This window comes from Portunus trituberculatus, chromosome 50 (genome assembly GCF_017591435.1).
Source record: "Portunus trituberculatus isolate SZX2019 chromosome 50, ASM1759143v1, whole genome shotgun sequence".
Lineage (NCBI taxonomy): Eukaryota > Metazoa > Arthropoda > Malacostraca > Decapoda > Portunidae > Portunus > Portunus trituberculatus.
In genome coordinates, this window is record NC_059304.1 from 4,939,388 (window position 1) to 4,960,019 (window position 20,632).

The following is a 20,632-nucleotide window of genomic DNA, read 5'->3' on the forward strand; positions in this document are numbered from 1 at the left end:
CATAAAAGAAAACATCCTTGAAACTCGCTCTCTAATAACTTCCAATAAAGCTTGTTCAGAGTAGCAAAGATAAGACACCAAAATGTTTGAGACTGCGGTGTTTGTGTCACCATGTGTGTGTGTGTGTGTGTGTGTGTGTGTGTGTGTGTGTGTGTGTGTGTGTGTGTGTGTGTGGACATCTGACAGCGGAAAGTATCCTTCGGGCTTGGCAGCCATAATAATATCAGTGTTGTTCGTGTTGGTATTTTGTGCTATATACAGACCAGCTGGTTGTCACGCACATTATATTGGATAAGTGTCACGTGGAGAGGCTACACGTTGCAGGGTGAAGTAAAGCGATGACAAGATGAAATAAACACGTGGGTACACTTAACATTGTTGTGTAAGATAAAAAAAAAAAAAGAGAGAGAGACTGAATGGCTAAAGACAAAAACTGAATAGCTAAGTAGATGAATCAGTGAAGAATATACAAGTAAACAAAGTTACAATCATAAAAGAAATAAACAACTAAGTAGCTAAAGATTCAAGCCAATGGAAAACATGCAAACAACTAAAGAAATGAAAATGAAATTGTTAAACAGCAAATTATATAAATCAATGAAAATGTTGAAAAAGAAAGAAAAAAAAGAATGAGAGGAACAAAAATCGAAATAATTTTAGCAGACAAATAATTGATGATGTATAAATGAATAGAACAAATAAAACTGAATAGATATATGAAAAAAAAAACAGTAAACAAAAAAACATCAAAAGAAAAACTTTTTTCACGTCTTTTAACGTAAGTGAATAAAAGTTTCACAACACCAATAAAATTATAAAGTTTTGGAACATGGACTGTTTGGAAGAATTTTAAGTTTCTTTTGGAGCTTATTGCTTTTCCTTCTCTCTCTCTCTCTCTCTCTCTCTCTCTCTCTCTCTCTCTCTCTCTCTCTCTCTCTCTCTCTCTCTCTTGCGTGCAGTTCTAGTATAGTCAGTTTAATTTTCGTGCTTACGTGCAGTCAGTGGTGTAAGATGAAAGTTCTTGGTTGACCTTGTGAAGTGCATAGATTAATAAATGAGACCACTTTCATTTAATTATTGTTGTCAAGGAATTAAAATCTTTCTCTCTCTCTCTCTCTCTCTCTCTCTCTCTCTCTCTCTCTCTCTCTGTGTGTGTGTGTGTGTGTGTGTGTGTGTGTGTGTGTGTGTGTGTGTGTGTGTGTGTGTGTGTTTGTGCGCACGTGAGTATGTGTTGTTGGTCAATGGCGGCTAACAAGAGTTGCCTGGAGATACGTTTGTTTGTTGTTGATGTATCTTTTGTTTATTTATCTATTTATTTACTTGTTTACTTATTCTTATATGGCTTGAAAAGAATAAATGGTAGATATGAGTTTTCTTTTAGACGTATATGGGATAAGGTGTGTGTGTGTGTGTGTGTGTGTGTGTGTGTGTGTGTGTGTGTGTGTGTGTGTGTGTGTGTGTGTGTGCGTGTGTGTGATTTTAATATGCAAGTGATATTTTTTTTTGTTTCTTTCTAGGTATATGTACAAGAACGCAAACATTAAGATTAAGATGATATATGTTTTGATTAGAATTAAGGTAATGAATATATAAGGCATACAAAAAAAAAAAATGCTGCTTGAAACTCATTTAAGCAGCTTTCTAACTCTTTATTTTTCCCCCATGTCACTTGTTCTGTGGCTGTCATCGCAGTGGTGGGAGAACATGGTAGGTGTGCATGTGTGTGAGTCTCGTGCTTATGAATTCCACGTATAACAAAAAACAACCAAGTATTTTGAAATGCTTTTTTTCTCTCATAAATACTGTTTTCCAAGGCTACAGACATGATTAATGGGATATTTACAGGTATTCTTTCCTTTTAATGATGCAGGCTATCTATCAAACTATTTTCAAAGCTCGTAGACATGCTTAATCTGACTTGCATGATTGTTATTCTCTGTAAATGATGCAAACTATCTATTAAACTATTTCCAAAAAACCACAGTCATTAAAATAATAACATTTTCATTAGTATTTTTCCTTATTAAAGGTGAAGAGTGCTTATTAAACTGTTTTTCAAAGGCCACAGACATGATTAATCAGTTATCCATGGATATTTTCCAACTGTTAATAATGTAAACCTTTTATTAGACTACCATTACATGACTAGTCTTGATTGATTTAATTGTAAGCATTTTCCTTTATTAATACAAACTATTTGTTAGAGTATCACTATAGCAATGACTCTTGAAAACCCACAACTACAGCGCCCATTAGTTAAGACAGAGGATGTTACATGTTCCTTGGTCGAAACGTTTGTGAGTCTCGTGTTAGTGAGTCCAGTCTGACAGACATAATAAGGTCCCTGTGTTGACCTTCCGGACGATTACTAACCCTAGTATCTTGTAAGGGCTGTGACTAATCGGGTGTAATATCCGCATGATAATTTGTTCTTTCCTTTATCTTTTGTTTTTTTCATCTCTCATTCAGTCTTTGTAGTTGGTGCGCGTGTACGTATACACACACACACACACTCTCTCTCTCTCTCTCTCTCTCTCTCTCTCTCTCTCTCTCTCTCTCTCTCTCTCTCTCTCTTTAATGCAGTTTCTTTGATAGTCTCTCTTATTCTTCCCTCTTTTCTTTTCTTTTTCTTTTTTTCTTTCTTTCTTCCTTTCGTTTTACTTTCTTCTTCTTTCTTTCGTTCTCTCCTTCATTCCTTCTTTCGCACTTAACACAACTATTACGGCATCATCATTTCTCTCTCCTCTTTTACCTCCATAACCACAAATATCTGCTGACAAAGACGGAACAGGCAGATGGTGCGTTTGTCACGGTAAAATTATGTGTGTGTGTGTGTGTGTGTGTGTGTGTGTGTTCATCTCTTCTCAGTATGCTGTCTCACCGTCTTTAATCCCTAACTCACTAATATTTGAATTCGAAGACATGCAGCCGCCGTGATGTTGGAAGATTGTTGTGTTAATACGATACTAAGAAGGGCATGGTGCAACTGCTCTTTTCGGTTTATCATTGAATTAACATGCACACAAACTGGGAGAGCGTTACAATTTTTCCTTCTATACTTACTTCTTTTTTTCTCTCTCATATTTTTTTTCCGGGTTTAGGAGTAGTTTTCTATTTGTTCATTTACTTGTTTTGTTTGTTTGTTCATTCTCTCTCTCTCTCTCTCTCTCTCTCTCTCTCTCTCTCTCTCTCTCTCTCTCTCTGTGAAGTAATCTAGAATACACGGAGAGTGAAAGAGAATAATAATGATAATAATAATAATAATAATAATAATAATAATAATAATAATGATAACAGTAATAATAATAATAATAGTAATAATAATAATAATAATAACAGTAATAATAATGGTAAAAATAATAATAATAGTAATAATAATAATAATAAATAATAATAATAATAATAATAATGATAATAATAATAATAATAATAATAATAATAATAATAATAATAATAATAATAATAATAGTAATAATAATAATAATGATAAAAGTAGTAATCATATCATGATAATAATAAATAATCAGAAACAGAGGAAAAGGGTTATATACTCGCGTTGTCTTTTTTCTTTGCTAACTAAATAGCGACAATACAAATAGGTTGCCCAAATGAACAAGTGAATAGCTAACGCACTCTTATGTAGAAGTGGCCGCAAGCACCAAGCCTATGTAAGCATGGCAGTGAGTCACGGCAGCATGGTCTGGTGCACTCGGGGATGCTTTACTTTCCTTGGGTGCACGGTACACTCAGCATCACGTGACCAGGAGCTGCTGCAGAAGCTACACCACCAATGCTGTCCTTGCTTTGCCGTGCTTGGCAGAGGCAGGGCGCTACGAACACTCAGCGGAAAGCTTGTTCTCATTGACGTGTGTCATCAGCTCCTCACGGATACACATCCCGCTTTCCTCAGCCCATCCTTAACCCGTTACCACGTATGCTGCTGATGTCACTGCTCCTGGAAAACTGTGAAATATGGGAAGACAGTGTTTCCTGAGGCGTCATTCATTACCACTTGTGTGTTGTAGTACCATGACTTCACTGTTATCAGGAGGAACTTGTGTTTGCTTATTGGGATTATAATAGTTGTTCCTGAAACATTCATCGTGAGTCTTTCTATTTTATTGGATTCACTGATAACATCTATTTCTTCTATTTATGATTGATTGCATGTTTAATTGCTCGATTGTTTTTTTGCATGTTGAATTCATCGATTTTTTTTCCCTAATTTTCACAGGCATGATTTTAGTAAGGTGATGGCATGGGCTCCGCTATATAAGCATGCATTAACGTTGATAGATATGAAGTACTCTTCCTATATTATCATTATTATTACCTTCACTATTGTTTTTGTTATTGTTGTTAACCTTGCTTCGCCGCCCCTCAGGCATTCTGTTGGTGAAGAAGTGGGGCCTGCAGGTGAAGGAGAATGGCTCGGCGCATCACACGGACCAGTTCCACGCGATGAAGGGCGAGAAGCCCAGCCTGGTAGTGAGACGTGGTCAGCCCTTCACCCTCGTGCTCCACACCAGCCAGGCCTACAAGGAGGAGGCCCATAAGATCTCTCTCGTGTTCTCCGTCAAGGGTAAGAGGAGGCGCTGAGGACTGATAACTTAAGTTAATGTTAAGGATTAGAAAGTGCCAGACTGCAAAGATCATATGGCACTACAGGAGAAGTGAGAGGGCTGGTTGTGCGAAGCGGAGGATAGATTAATTAGATGGAGAACATTGTGGTGGTACAGTACGTAAAAGCGACATAAGGGTAGGGATAGAAAAGGCAGGGGACTCTACAAGAATGTCAATGTAGAGATCTAATCGGAATTCAGAAACTATTTTTTCCATTACATCCATTGAGGATTTGTGCCAGACTCAATATACGAGTTAGGTTTGGTCTGGTCACGTGAGAAAAAAAATAAAGATGCTACTAAGTGTGTAACTTTTCATATCTATACACAATTTCATTATGAAATTTATATTATTCATTATAGGATTTTTTTTTATTGTGTTACTTGTGGAAGAGAACTATATTGCTTGTAGGCAGCTCTTTTTCTTTTACTCTTTTGGCATGAAGTATTCTCTCTCTCTCTCTCTCTCTCTCTCTCTCTCTCTCTCTGTCTGGCATTAAGCATTTTTCTTTTTCCCTTTCTTATGTTACTGTCTTCTCTTCAGACGCCAAGAATCCAAACTTCGGTAACAAGACCCTGGTCGGCGTGCGCGTGGGGTTGGAACCTGTGAATGGGTGGTCGGCCGGTGTAGTGAGCTGCACAGACTCCGAACTCACGCTGATGGTCAGTACACTAAACATACATTATCATCATCGTCATCAAATGTAACCTTTCTTGGCTTGTTTATCTTATTTGGTGTCAAACGCTGTAAGCAACAGTACAGTAGCTCGTTCCTGTTGCATCTTTTTTTTTTTTTTCGAATGCTTAAATAACTCTATAGTGGAGTTATAGAGCTGCCCTATATGCTCCTACAGGCTGTTTGAATACTGCTGAGCCTCACTTGCTGCAAACTGAAAGGTGACATACAAAAAATCTTAACCAATCTTATTTTTACTCCATTTTCAATCCTGTCTATCAATGAAGCAAGAAACCACTACAGTACACTACAGTAGTATGTATGCATCATATAGAAAGTTAGTACCACATAATTTGAATAGATTGCTTACACAGTTCCTCTGCCTCAGTGTAGGGAATTCAGAGAGAGTAGTTCCACTATTAGTAGTAGAAGTAGTACTAGTAGTACCAGTTGGTTAGAGAGGAGGAGGAGGAGGAGGAGGAGGAAGATGAAGAAGAAAATATCAATAAAAAAAAAACAAGAACATAAATAATAATAATAATCATAAGAAGAAGAAGAAGAAAAAGAGAAGGATGGATAGAAAGATGGTAATTGTAGTAGTTGTAGTAGTCGTAGTAGTAGTAGAAGTGGTAGTAGTAGTAGTAGTAGTAGTAGTAGTAGTAGTAGTAGTAGTAGTAGTAGCAGTAGTAGTAAAAGTAATAGTAGGAGTACTAGTAGTAGTAGTAGCAGTAGTAGCAGTAATAGTAGGAGTAGAAATAGTAGAAGTAGTAGTAGTAGTCGCAGTAGTAATAGTAGTAGTAGTAGTATTGGCAGCAGTAGTAGTAGCAAGTGTGTGTGTGTGTGGTGTGTGTGTGTGTAATTCACTGTTTGATCTGCTGCAGTCTCTGACGAGACAGCCAGACGTTACCCTACGGAACGAGCTCAGAGCTCATTATTTCCGATCTTGGGATAGGTCTGAGACCAGGCACACACCACACACCGGGACAACAAGGTCACAACTCCTCGATTTACATCCCGTACCTACTCACTGCTAGGTGAACAGGGGCTACACGTGAGACACACCCAAATGTGTGTGGCCGTGAACCCCGGTCCTCTGGCTGTGTCTAACCACTGAGCTACCGGGCCGTGTGTGTGTGTGTGTGTGTGTGTGTGTGTGTGTGTGTGTGTGTGTGTGTGTGCTTCTCTACACTACATCTTTATTATTCACCTCTTTTCCTCCTGTACATCTTCTTATCCTCCATACTTTTCCTCTATATCTCCTCCTCCTCCTCCTCCTCCTCCTCCTCCTCCTAATCCAAACTATCCCTAAATTAAACCAACATACTCGTACACATAATCAAACACAAAATAAACACCACAGTCTTTGATCTCACTGTCTTTCCCCCGTCATACCTGGTGAAAGTAAACACTACGCACTAATTACTAAGCCTCTCACCTTGCTGCAGCCTCGGAAACCCGTCAATTGATCCTCTTTTCCTTTTTCCTCGCACAGATAACCACATCCCCTCAAGCTGTCATCGGGGAGTGGCAGGTAGAGGCTGACGTGAATAGTGCAGGGCATACTAACTCCTACCAATGTCCAGAGCCCATCTACTTGCTCTTCAATACGTGGTGCGAAGGTGAGGGTTCTTCCCCACAGTCGTTTATCTCTGTCTTTCTTCATCCTGTTGTGGTCTAGGCATTCTTTCACCCTTATTCCGTGTACCACATTTGCAAGAGTAAACCATGCAGTATTCACAGTCTTTCATCCTTTTTACTGCTACACTTTGAAATTTCCTTCTTGTCTATTTTTGTATTTGTCTCCTTTCTATGACTTAATTTTCGTAATACGGAGGTTTCAATATACTGTTCTATTTTCAGTTAAACTTTTTTGCTCTTATTTAGGGACTGGCACCTCAGTGAGTCTCATATAAATACAGATTGTGTTGCGCTTAGCCAGCGCCGCTCTTACATAAAAATGAGTAAAGAGATCAATAATATGTCCCCACAGAGGACCCCGTGTACCTGGAGAAGGAGGCGGAGCGGCAGGAGTATGTAGAAAGTGACTTCGGACTCATCTGGCGAGGCACTTCTAAGATGTTGCGGCCGTGCCCTTGGCTCTTCGGGCAGTACGAGAAGGATGTTCTGAAGAGTGTGCTGTTTGTGCTGGAGAATGTGTGCAAGATGTCCTCTGCCAACAGGAATGACCCGGTCAAGATCTCCCGCGCCCTGTCTGCTGGGGTGTGTATGGACCGTTTTATTATAGTGATGGTTATTAGGTGTGGTCGATGGATGGGGGAAGAAAGTGGATAGGGTTCTAGGTAGAAGAAAGAGAAAGGAATAATGAAATACTAATCGTGAATTTGAGGAAGAGAAGGTGTTAAGAAAAACAGAGAGCGGAATGTTAGTTAGGAGAAAAAAAGATGGAAGGCTGAATTGTAATAATAATTTTATTCATACTACTAAAGAATGGGCGCAGTAGTGACACATACCTCCGAATTCCACAGATTAATTCCCCAGACGACGCCGGCGTGCTGGTGGGCAAGTGGGGCGATGACTTCAGCGGGGGCGTGTCGCCGACTCAATGGGGCGGGTCTCAGCGCATCCTCCAGCAGTTCTACGAAACCAAGAAGCCCGTCAAGTATGGACAGTGTTGGGTGTTCTCCGGCGTAATGACCGCAGCCTGCCGCGCCTTGGGCCTCCCCTGTCGCTCCGTCACCAACTTCTCCTCTGCACACGACACGCACGGCTCCCTCACCATTGACTACTTTTTAGATGACGAAAGCGAAGCCATCGAGCGACTCAACTGCGACTCCGTGTGGAACTTTCACGTGTGGAACGAGGTGTGGATGACCCGTCCGGACCTTGACGGGGACTACGACGGGTGGCAGGCGGTGGACGCGACGCCACAGGAGCAGAGTGACGGCCAGTACCGCTGCGGGCCCGCCCCCCTCAAGGCCATCAAGGCGGGACACATCAACAAGCCTTTCGACATTCCCTTCATCTTCGCTGAGGTCAACGCCGACAAGCTTTACTGGAAGTACCGAGGACGCTGCCAGCCAATGAAGCTGCTCGGCTACGATAAAGACTGGTGAGCACACACACACACACACACACACACACACACACACTGGCTGGGTGACCAGCAGACGACCGTGGTGAATTACACACACACACACACACACACACACCGGTAGCTCAGTGGTTAGAGCGCTGGCTTCACAAGCCAGAGGACCGGGGTTCGATTCCCCGGTCGGGTGGAGATATATGGGTGTGTCTCCTTTCACGTGTAGCCCCTGTTCACCTAGCAGTGAGTAGGTACGGGATGTAAATCGAGGAGTTGTGACCTTGTTGTCCCGGTGTGTGGTGTGTGCCTGGTCTCAGGCCTATCCGAAGATCGGAAATAATGAGCTCTGAGCTTGTTCCGTAGGGTAACGTCTGGCTGTCTCGTCAGAGACTGCAGCAGATCAAACAGTGAAACACACACACACACACACACACACACCGCGTAGTGTAGTGGTTTGCACACTAGGCTCACAACCGAGAAGGCCCGGGCTAGAGTCCCGGGCGCGACGAGGCAAATGGGCACCCTCTTAATGTGTGGCCCCTGTTCACCTAGCAGTAAGTAGGTACGGGATGTAACTCGAGGTGTTGTGGTCTCGCTTTCCTGGTGTGTGGAGTGTGTGTTGTGGTCTCAGTCCTACCCGAAGATCGGTCTTTGAGTTCTGAGCTCGCTCCGTAATGGGGAAGGCTGGCTGGGTGACTAGCAGACGACCGTGGTGAATTACACACACACACACACACACACACACACACACACACACTACCTCCTCATTGATGTAGAATATACCAAATATTTTCCATTCTACATTACCTCCACTGAATCAAAGTGGCTCTCGATATATATTAATTAGTTTACTGTTTATCTAAGCGTCAACTTAACGGACTTTTCCTAGCACCTATTTTTTTTCAAATCTTTGCCCGGCGTTTTGCACCCACCTATCCATCCACACTCTCCCCTTCACACACACACACACACACACACGCCCGGTAGCTCAGTGGTTAGAGCGCTGGCTTCACAAGCCAGAGGACCGGGGTTCGTTTCCCCGGCCGGGTGGAGATATTTGGGTGTGTCTCCTTTCACGTGTAGCCCCTGTTCACCTAGCAGTGAGTAGGTACGGAATGTAACTCGAGGAGTTGTTACCTTGTCCCGGTGTGTGGTGTGTGCCTGGTCTCAGGCCTATCCGAAGCTCGGAAATAATGAGCTCTGAGCTCGTTCCGTAGGGTAACGTCTGGCTGTCTCGTCAGAGACTGCAGCAGATCAAACAGTGAAACACACACACACACACACACACGTCACTTTGAATGCCGCCCAAGAGACTCCCGTAATCAAATTTTGATGTTGCAGCATCGGAAAGTTCCTGAGCACGAAGGCCGTGGGTCGGTATGGCCGCGAGGACGTCACTCATCTTTATAAGTACGAAGAAGGTAAATTTACTGTATGGGCATTGATGTTCTTGATGTTTTTATTCTTTCTGTTCTTCTTTTCCTTGTCTTTTCTCCTTCCCTCTTCTTTTTTATGCTCTTTTCTTCTTTTCTACGTTTTCTTTCTTCTTTTTTTCTTTCTTTTACTTCTTTTTTTCTTCCTGTTATCATTCTGCCAGTATAAAAGCACCCCTCCCTCAACCAACAATCGTTTTCTTTTGGGTCTCAGAGAGGAAAAGAGAGAGAAAATGGAGATACTAAACTATAATATTTCATTTTTTCTTTAATTCATTATGTTATACACTATTTTCAAGATTACTTGAAATTGGTTAATGAGCTAACTGAGAAAAGTTAATTAAAATAACAAAACTGGTAACACTAATAAAACAAATAACAGATAGAAAAAAATATATAAAAGATTTAGGGTTTAGGATACTCCTGTAAACACTTTAATTTCAGAGGTCCCTTTGTACATGAACAATTAAATTCACTTACCATTAAATTCATACACGAAACCCATCAGATCTTATTCCTACTCTCCTTATCTTTTTTTTTTTTCTCTCTTTCTTTCTCCACTAAATTCGATATCGTTCCGTCCCTCCACGTAGTCTTCGCATCGTAACCCATATCATCAAAATAAAAATCACAGCAAACCACCACATTTACATAATAGCATCCTGTGAATTCAGCCGTCCCCGTTCCTTCCATTAAGATGTCATTTCACTCTCAGACTCGGATATAAAATGCGCATTAACCTCTCGGATTTAAATGAAAACCGCATAAAAATTTGTTCCTGTTCCTCTTTCCTATTATTATTCTTATGTTCGTTTTTCAGACTCAAAATAAGATGGAAAAAAAAAAAATTGAAAACACCAAATTCAAACGCGCGCGCAAACACACACACAGACACACACACACACACACACACACACACACACACACACACACACACACACACACACACACACACACACAGAGATCGAAAAGATAGATAGATAGATTGATAAATAAATAGATGGATAGAGAGAGAGAGAGAGAGAGAGAGAGAGAGAGAGAGAGAGAGAGAGAGAGAAAACAAGAAATCATGTCCCTCCTTTCTACGACAGCGTATCGTCGCCCTTAAAATCAAAGTAACCCTTGAAACACGAAATTCAAATGCGAAAATCCTTAAACCTTTTCTTCCTTCGACTCTTTGCTACCCTCACCTTCTGAGCATCCAAAGAAGAAGAGGGTATGTCTATTTACCTTCCCCTTGTTTCCCTTCCCAGCATCTAAGAAGAAAGGACACGTCTTCTATTTATCTTTCCCACTGTTTTCCTTCCCAGCATCCAAAATAAGAGAGGGTATATCTTTTTTTCTATCTATCTTTCCCCTTGTTTCCCTTCCCAGCATCCAGAGAGAGAGAGAAAAAAAGAGTGTTTTTCTTCCATTTATCTTTCCCACTGTTTCCTTTCCCAGCATCCAAAATAAGAGAGGGTATGTCTTTCTTCTATCTATCTGTCCTCTTGTTTCCTTTCCCAGCGTCTAAGAAGAGAGAGTATGTCTATTTATTTACCTTCCCACTATATATCCCTTCCCAACATCCAAGAAGAGAGAGTATGTTTATTAATTTTGTCTTATTTATTTATTATTTTTTTTCCTCTCCAGATTCCAAGGAGGAGAGGGACGTGATGAAGTCGGCGCTGCGGCTCTGTGAGAACACCTTCGCCCGTTACTACCTGAACGAAGAGTTTGAGGAGGTGGAATTCGACTTCAAGATGAAAGACGACATCATGATTGGCCAGCCCTTCAAGTGAGAGAGAGAGAGAGAGAGAGAGAGAGAGAGAGAGAGAGAGAGAGAGAGAGAGAGAGAGAGAGAGAGAGAGAGAGATTAACTGACTGATTGATTGATTGATTGATTTTAACTCTAGAACGATAGGATTAAATAACATTGCCAGTGAGAGAGAGAGAGAGAGAGAGAGAGAGAGAGAGAGAGAGAGAGAGAGAGAGAGAGAGAGATCGCCAACAAGCCAGCCAGGTAGCCAAACAGAAAGCTAGACAAACAACCAGACAGCCAACCAGATAGCCAGATAGACAACCTAATAGAAAGAAATACAGACAGACAGACAGCCAAGCAGATAGCCAGACAAACACCCCAATACACAGACAGACAGACAGACAGATAGCCAGACGTACTCCCCAGTAGGTAGACAGACAGACAAATAGGCAGATAGACGGACAGGCAAGCAGGCAGACAGACGGACAGGCAAGCAGGCAGACAGACAGACAGAAACATTGTGGGCCAGTGTAGGTAATAGTGAGCTAAATCAGGCTTTATGGGGACGCTCAATCTTCGCTGTCAGACACAAAGGGAAACGTTGGGGCGGCGCGGAAAACACTTAGTAAGGTTGAGTTCATGCTGCTGCTGTTGCTGCTGCTGCTGCTGCTGCCATTTGGCCTGGGCTAAGCACTGTGGATTTAAATAACTGAGTATCTGCACGTGATTTATTACTTGTATCGCGGGTCTCTTATTTTCTTTTGTTTGATTTATTTTATTTTTTTTTTTTTTTGTGGTGGTGTGTATGGTTGTTTAGTGTTGCTGTTGTTGTTGTTATTGTCCGTTATTAGTATCGTTATTATTGTTAGTAGTAGTAGTAGTAGTAGTAGTAGTAGTAGTAGTAGTAGTAGTAGTTGTTGTTGTAGTAGTTTACGCTGTTCTGAAATGAGGTGTGATTTTTTTCCAATTTTTTTTCTTAATATCTGACCAGAGAGAGAGAGAGAGAGAGAGATCATAGGGTTGTAAAAATAAAGAAAAGAGTCAGGAAATGTCGCTCCATAAAGAGACATTAGGTGACTATAAAGCGAGAGAGAGAGAGAGAGAGAGAGAGAGAGAGAGAGAGAGAGAGAGAGAGAGAATGTTTACGTACTAAACATTTAAACATTATTCCATTCTCACACCGTCTGAAAATAATAAAAGAAAGTAAATAAAGCTGCAGAATAATAATGATGTCAATAAACAAGTGAACAAACAAGTTAACAAATACATCAGTGAATAAGAAAATGGATACGTGAATAGATAAACGAATAAAGAAATGAAATGGGCATAGATGAAAAGATAAGTTACTACACACATGAATAAATAGGTCAATGTATGAGTAAACAGACACGTGAATAAGTAAGGCACATGTATAAGTGGAGTGTTGTCGGCAGGTCGTCTGTTGAAGTGCACAACAAGGGGGAGAAGGAGCACAAGTTGGAGGTGGTGCTGCGGGCAGACACTGTACTGTACACTGGCGCCACCAAGCACCACGTCAAGTCACAACGCCAGAAGCTCACCATCAAGCCCTTCTCAAGTACGTACGTGGGTGTGGGTGTGGGTGTGTGTGTGGGTGGGTGGGTGGGCTGGTGTGTGTTTACCAGTTGTGACGTGAAAGGAGCAGTATGTTTGTCGTTCTTTCACATCAATTCACATCGAGTTTCACTAAGATCAATAATAATTCAAGACTATTCCATGTTTCTAGGTTCCTATTAGGGAAACTAAGCTTATTTATGGCTCTTCTGTAAGTGGTCTCTTTTAATGTCCTTTCTCCCGTGTGTGTGTGTGTGTGTTGGCAGGACATGTAACATCAAACAGGGAGGTGATTACTTCGCTTGTTCGCCATAGTAAGAAAATTCACGGGTTAGCAATCCAACACTCTGTCATCTATATGTGATGGGTGTTATTATGTAAAATGGTTACCAACGCCATTATCATAAAAAAAATCTAAAGAACTCGTTTAGTAATTGAGCTCCCATTAGGTGGAAGCTTCTACAAGATATTTAATCAAACATCACCCTTTTCCGGCAAGGTTTCTTACTAATGTAGCGACTGTACTTCCCTCTGGCGGTGGATCTATGAAGGAAGGCCAGTAGAAAAACATACCCATCGCGACAATTTTCTAGATATGAACTAAGGAAAACAAAGACTCCATGCAGCTTCCTTGGTGTGAACTATTTTAGCGCAACGTCGCCCTTTACTGAGACGCTCACGGCGATTGCTTTATTCTCTATTGGCAGATTTTTGAACCGTAAATAATGAACCAGCGATAATTAGCGAGGCAGCGCGTGTATATTTTTCTGCCATTAACGATGGTCGATAATTATTAGTGTAGCTGCTCGTGTTTATTAAAGTCTCGTGACGCCCAGGAAGGGTACACTGGAACGCACCAACGCCTGTCTTCATTACGTTGATAAGGATTTTGTGAAGTTCGTATTATGACTCGTATTCAGAAGCGCTTTGCTCTCTCCCCACAACTGTTTTCCAGGACCACAAAGATGATTAGCCGTGTTCCCAAGCGTGTTTCTCCTGTTACTGATGCATAAATGTTGATCTGTCACTAGAATAACAATAAAAAAGATGCTCATTAAAAACCCGTGTGACTTCAACTAATGTATTTTGATTTTGGTGGAAGAGCGGCCTGAAGTGCTTCAGAATTAGGTCCTATATTTGTTTATTGTGAGTTGACGGTCTCATGGTTTCCACATCACGTCCATGGCCTGGTTTCCCAAGCAATGACTTCTTTTCCCTTTGAAGTGTTTCCCAAGTAGGCATCATGTAAGAGTCCACCCAATTCCTGCTCATTTCAACTCCTGGCTTTCCCGTTGACTCCGTCTTCTTAAATTACAAAACGCCCGTGACCCAGATGTATTTTTAACCCCACTAATGGAACGGGAACTTTAATGGCGCAGCGAGCATTCAGTTAAGAAAGTCAACATCGGAACGTTGAATATTTAAAGAGGAACACAGGGAGTGAAGTCTGGAGCGCGTATACATATAGGCAACGTGACTGGGGATTATGGTGATGCTATGACGAAGGTTGTTTGTGGAGTCTATAGTTGAGTAATGCAAGGTAAACTCCTGAGCTTTTTAATTATTATTTTAGAAGGGGACAGTAAGCTAAAGATAAGATATAATAAGTATAACCAACAATATTAAGTAACAGATGCCTTTTTTGTCATAGCAAAGAACGGTTTAGATAAGCACCAATCAAACCAATATTAATTCTCTCTCTCTCTCTCTCTCTCTCTCTCTCTCTCTCTCTCTCTCTCTCTCTCTCTCTCTCTCTCTCTCTCTCTCTCTCTCTCTCTCTCTGTGTAGAGGAGACAGTAACGCTGGAGGTAAGCTTCGACGAGTACTACAAGAAGCTGACCTATCACTGCGCCTTCAACCTATCGTGCCTGGCTAAGGTGGAGGAGAACGACTACGAGTACTTCGCTCAGGATGACTTCCGATGCAGAAAACCAGACATCAAGATTGAGGTGAGGTGGGCAACGTGGTGTTAGGGAAGGTGACGGAAAGTACGATATTGAGTGTTCAGTATTTTCAAAGGCTTTAGACTCTTATAAAAACTATTTCAAAGGACACAGGGGTGATTTCTCGGGTTCTCGTCAGTGTTTCTTTTTTTTTTTTTTTCTATTATTGGTGCAGAATTCTTGTCTTGCTACCAATACAATCTTGAAAACGGCCTTGAAAACCCCCAATATCTTCCATCATGGCGTGTTTGAAGTAGTGGTGATAAGACGCTGAAACATTTGAGAATGCGGGCTGTGGACTATTGGGAATCTTTTGTGGCTCACAGCGGGGGAAGGAAATGGCGGTGGTGAATGAATAGCCAACTGAAGTGGAATATAAGGAGGAAGTCATTATTATTATTATTGCTTATTCACTTTTTTCTCGTATATCGTTAACTTTCCGGATATATATGAAGGTGTGATATATTTTCCGTCCATCTACGAATGATTAATACCTTTTTCAGTGTGTTTTCTATGATATTGTATTAGGATATTCATCTTTATATATCTATCTACCCATCTATCCATCTATTTATTCATCTATCTACCTATCCATGTGCAGTACGAGGGTGACATGAGACTGGGCAAGGAGTGTGTCTGCCACGCCTACTTCACCAACCCGCTGCCGATGCCCCTCAACCGCGGCTGGTTCCTCGTCCAGGGCGCGGGGCTCACTGAGTCGGAGTACGTCAGGCTTAACAAGTAAGTCTGGTGTTGCGTGCTTGTTGTGGTACATTGTGTGCATATTGTCGTCACATGTAAGTACAAACAAATAGTATTATTCTCATAGCTACATAAATTAATGTTTTCTTTTATTTTATTTTCACTCATGCATTGCTGCTGTAGTAGACGGTCACTGTTCTTCCCCTAAAACTATCAACAGTGGTGTTCCACAGGGTTCTGTCCTATCACCCACTCTCTTTCTATTATTCATCAATGATCTCCTAAATCTGACTCAATGCCCTATCCACTCCTATGCTGATGATACCACCCTGCATTATTCAACAGCGTTCAACAGACGCCCAACCCAACAACAATTAAATGACTCAAGGCGAGATGCTATGGGACGCCTAACTTCTGATCTTTCACTTGTTTCTGATTGGGGCAGAGAAAACCTGGTTTTGTTCAATGCCTCAAAAACTCAATTTCTACAACTATCTACTCGACATAACCTTCCAGACAACTATCCTCTCTTCTTCAATAACACTCAACTTCCCTCTCCTCTACATTAAACACACTCGGTCTATCCTTCACTAAAAATCTAAACTGGAAATTTCACATCTCTACTCTTGCTAAATCAGCTTCCAAGAAGTTAGGTGTCCTATGGCGTCTTCGTCCATTTTCTCTCCCTCCCAGCTGCTTGCTCTGTACAAGGGCCTTATCCGCCCGTGTATGGAGTATGGCTCTCATGTCTGGGGGATCCACACACAGCTTTACTAAACAAGGTGGAATCTAAAGCTTTTCGTCTTATCAACTCTTCTCCTCTAACTGACTGTCTTGATTCTTTAAGTCACCGCCGCAATGTTGCATCTTTATCTGTCTTCTACCGCTGTTTTCATGCTGTCTGCTCTTCTGAACTTGCTAACTGCATGCCTTCCCCCTCCTGCGGCCTCGCTGCACAAGACTCTCTACTTCTTCTCATCCCTATTCTGTCCATCTTCCTAATGCAAGAGTTAACCAGTATCTTCACTCCTTCATTCCCTACACTGGTAAACTCTGGAACTCTCTACCTGTGTCTGTATTTCCACCTGCCTATGACTTAAACTCTTTCAAAAGAGGAGTGTCAAGACACCTCTTACGTTAACTGGACCCTCCTTTTAGATTTTTTTGTTTTTTCTCTTTATACTATTCCTCTTAACAGGGCCTGGCAACCAGCGGGATTTTTTTTTTTCCAACTTTGTTTTCCCTTGGCCAGTGCCCTTGTAATGTAAAAAAAAAAAAAAAAAAAAATATTCTTTACTAGTCGTCGTGTTATGATAGAGGAGTTATGCATTTTTTTTCTTTCTTATATCGGTGTGAGGGCGCCCACTCATCTTTATATCCTACCCAAGGCCGCCATGTAGCCCAGGCTGCCTTGTCCTTGACGCTCTGTTGTGAATAGCGCGTGGTGATGCATCGCCAACAACACATTAGTGATTAGTCATTACAATCACTCCTTCCCTTCTCTCTTATTAGTACAACCATTCCATCCCTCTTCGACAATAGCACAACTCCTTCCCTCGTCTCACTCTAGTCTAGTGCAACCATTCCTTCCCTCCCCTCACACTGGTAAAAACAATTCCTTCCCTCCCCACACTCTAGTACAACCATTTCTTCTTTCCCCTCACATTAGTACAACCATCCCTTCCCTCCCCTCACTTTAGTGCAGCCATTCCTTCCCTCCCCTCCACACTAGTGCAAACATTCCTTCCCTCCCCCAACAATAGTACAACCATTTCTTTCCTCCCCCAACAATAGTACAACCATTTCTTTCCTCCCCAGTACGGTGCCGGTGGGCGGTGAGGCGCGGTGCCAGTTCACAGTGAAGCCCACCACAGCGGGGGAGAAGACGCTATGTGTGATGTTTGACTCCAAGGAGCTGGATGACGTGGACGGCATGCTGACGGTGACGGTGAACGAGGCGAACACCACCCCGGAGGTCGTGGTTAGCGAGACTGGTACGGATGAGTCTTTGCTTTGGCCTTGTCCCGCGGCGCTAGACACTCTGGGGTCTTTCCTTAAGCAGTTTCTTACCGGGGGCGGGGAAAGACTCACATTTTCTCTTTTCCCTTCCTCGTGCTTGACTGGTTTATTGGACGTGTTTAAATCTATCTGCCAGCACGTTTTATGTAATCGTGATGACTGACGGGTATTATGAATTCTCTATCAAGTTTAAATGCGACTGCTACATTTTTTTTTTTTTTTTTTTTAGGATTCGTTCACAAAATTATTAGTAAGGAAGGCGTGAAATAGAAAAAGGTTTGCATTGCGAGCCAAACCAGACGCCCACTGTTATTCCCTCATGCAGGATCCACGGGTGGGGTGAAGCCTGAAATGTTAAGCTGGGTCTACACATGCATGGCTGATTTGACGAGGAGTGGCGGAGCTGTGGGCGTAGCTGTGGTGGGGTTATTGGGAGGCTGTGGTGTGGTTGTGGCGGGGTTGTGGAAAGGCTGTTATGGGGTTGCTCGGGGCTATGGCGTGAGTGTCAGTTGGGAATGTCAGGAACGTGGTCGTGGTGACTGGTGTTGGCATAGGCGTCAGGTTAGGCAAGGTCACTTAAATACCTTAGCCTTTTCGTTCTTACAGGAAGATGTACTCAGAAAAGAGACTGAGATAACAGAAAAGGGTAAAGTATAGGTGAGGTTCGGCATATTGTTCATACTTACGTGACATTCTACTGTAGCGGCAAGTCTACGAAATCAGTGGTTGTATTCTCAAACATCTAGGCGTCTTACCCTGACTAAATTTTACAGTTTTTAATTGAAATAATAAAGAATTTTACCTAGTTTCACATTTTTAGTGCTCTGAGAAACAATTAACCGCACCAGAAGTAAGGCATGAACTCTCTATAAGCGTCTGCAACAAAGTATAGGGAATTAAAAAGAATATAGATTTTTTCTTTTCAATTTCTAGTGAGATTAAAGATTGGAAGTGACTATAGAACAAGTACAGACATCTCAGAGTGATTAATGCATAAGAAAGAGTGTACCAAGCAATAATCAAAGAATTGAATGATTGTTTAACGAGGATTCTATATCGATAAATGGGAAAAATACCCTCGAAAACCTGACTAACCATCAGAGTAGCCGGTGCGAGAGCCTAGAGCATTCCAGAATACAGATTCAGATAAAACATAACGGCTTCATGTCTAACTTCCAAATTATTCACCAGATGTAAAGATAATCATGCTCATTTTAGTGCTACGAAGATATTAGCTTGGCATTTGAACCCTGCAATATTCTAGTGTGTGTTCTATTCCTTGCAGAAGACAAGGTGGCTGAGACGACCCTGACGGAGATCGCGCCCCCTGAGAAGCCTGCAGAAGCTTAAAGGACAGGGCGTGTGGTGAAGGGAATGGAAACAGTATTGGATGGAACCGTGCAGGGATAAATGACCTGTGATGATGATGATGACGATGGTGATGATGACTAGCTCTCTTCTTCTCTCCGTCTTCTCACGAGAATTCCCGCTGCCTGTTTTGAAATACACGAAATAGACAAATATACAGATAAGTAAAAAGGAAAAAGAAAAAAGAAAGGTGGGCATTAAAAGAAAAATGACGTTATTGTTGTTATTTTATTATTACGTATTATTATTATTATTATTATTATTATTATTATTATTATTATTATTATTATTATTATTATTATTATTATTATTGTTATTATTATTACTATCATTTTTATTTCCAAAGAAGTCTCTGTTTTTATGCATGTTCCAGACGTATGCTTAAACTTCTTTCTTTTTAGTTTTCCTTTTAGTTATTACGTAAAAGCGTTCATTAGTTTATCGTATACCTAGTGCTAACCAAAAATTAGGTTAGGAGAGTGTATGTGTTGCTCCATCCCCTATCCACACCATACATTACTACAAAATTCATCTAAGAAAATTAATGACGATGTTTATAGACAGATTTCATATCATCTCTTCACACCAAACACATACTACAACAAAAAATCATGTAAGAAAATTAATGATGGTGTTTATAGAAAGATTCCATATTTTGACACCAAACACATACCACAACTAAGAAAATTACTTTATATCTCCCTAACACCCCAAAGACAGTCGGGTGTAGGAAGTGGAGGTGGCGGAGAGGCAAGAAGAAGCTGTGATCGAGGTCGAGATTTGCGTAACACTGCCCGTTAGGACGACAGAGAAGTGCGCACCGATTAGCGGTCGTCACGTAATTATGTTTACCTGCTGTGTCTGTTAATCTGTCTCTCTATCTGTACTCTGCATGTTAAGTGTCACTGTTTTATCATATTTTTACGTACGATAGTTTTGTGTCTGTATGATGTTGTTATGCTATATTTTCGTCTTTACTTTGTCCGTGTGTTAGTATTCCGCATGTTTAAGTGTCCTTTTTTATGTACGTTCTTTAGTTTTATGTTAATGTATGGCAGTCTTTTATTATGATCTATGAGGACTTGTTTTCAGATAGCGTAAGGCGTTATCTGTCCATAATTATCGAGCTTTAATAATATATACCGTGCTACGTGAATGAAGCTTTGATTTATCGAGACAAAACTGAAAGCCTAAGTGCCAGTGCCAAGTGTTTTTTTTTTTTTTTTTTTTTTTTCTGTCAATGATAAGTGTATGACTCTGGTAACTGTTAAGTGTTTCCTGTTGAGTTTATCACATGAATATTTTTGTAAGCCTACCAATCAACATGACGTATTTCCTTTCTAGTCTGAGCAGCATTGGAAGCATTATTGGATTATTGACCGTTACTAGTCTTGATGTTAGGTGTGTGGGTTGCGGTAGCGAGAACATACAGTCGGGAGAATCTTTACTTCTCTTACGTTTCGACAGTGAGTGTTCCCTGGAGACTTTCTCACTACCAATATCCACTCGT

The 20,632-nt window shown here is 41.3% G+C and overlaps 1 protein-coding gene across 2 annotated transcripts in view; it reads left to right on the plus strand.

Moving 5' to 3' along the window:
• The window catches only part of LOC123499974 (annulin-like), a 35,171-nt gene that overhangs the window by 14,251 nt on the left and 288 nt on the right, over positions 1–20,632 (plus strand). The window contains exons 2-14 of one of the 2 annotated variants that reach the window (XM_045248512.1): positions 1,693–1,707; positions 4,385–4,582; positions 5,167–5,285; positions 6,791–6,917; positions 7,289–7,518; positions 7,785–8,368; positions 9,686–9,765; positions 11,410–11,554; positions 12,952–13,094; positions 14,879–15,039; positions 15,635–15,774; positions 17,554–17,729; positions 19,040–20,632. The exon at positions 19,040–20,632 is cut by the window's right edge and continues 288 nt beyond it. In XM_045248512.1, the coding sequence (XP_045104447.1) occupies positions 1,693–1,707; positions 4,385–4,582; positions 5,167–5,285; positions 6,791–6,917; positions 7,289–7,518; positions 7,785–8,368; positions 9,686–9,765; positions 11,410–11,554; positions 12,952–13,094; positions 14,879–15,039; positions 15,635–15,774; positions 17,554–17,729; positions 19,040–19,104 (2,183 nt within the window). In that variant the 3' untranslated portion in view covers positions 19,105–20,632. The remainder of the gene's footprint in view (positions 1–1,692; positions 1,708–4,384; positions 4,583–5,166; positions 5,286–6,790; positions 6,918–7,288; positions 7,519–7,784; positions 8,369–9,685; positions 9,766–11,409; positions 11,555–12,951; positions 13,095–14,878; positions 15,040–15,634; positions 15,775–17,553; positions 17,730–19,039) is intronic. The other variant, XM_045248513.1, reaches the window with a different exon arrangement.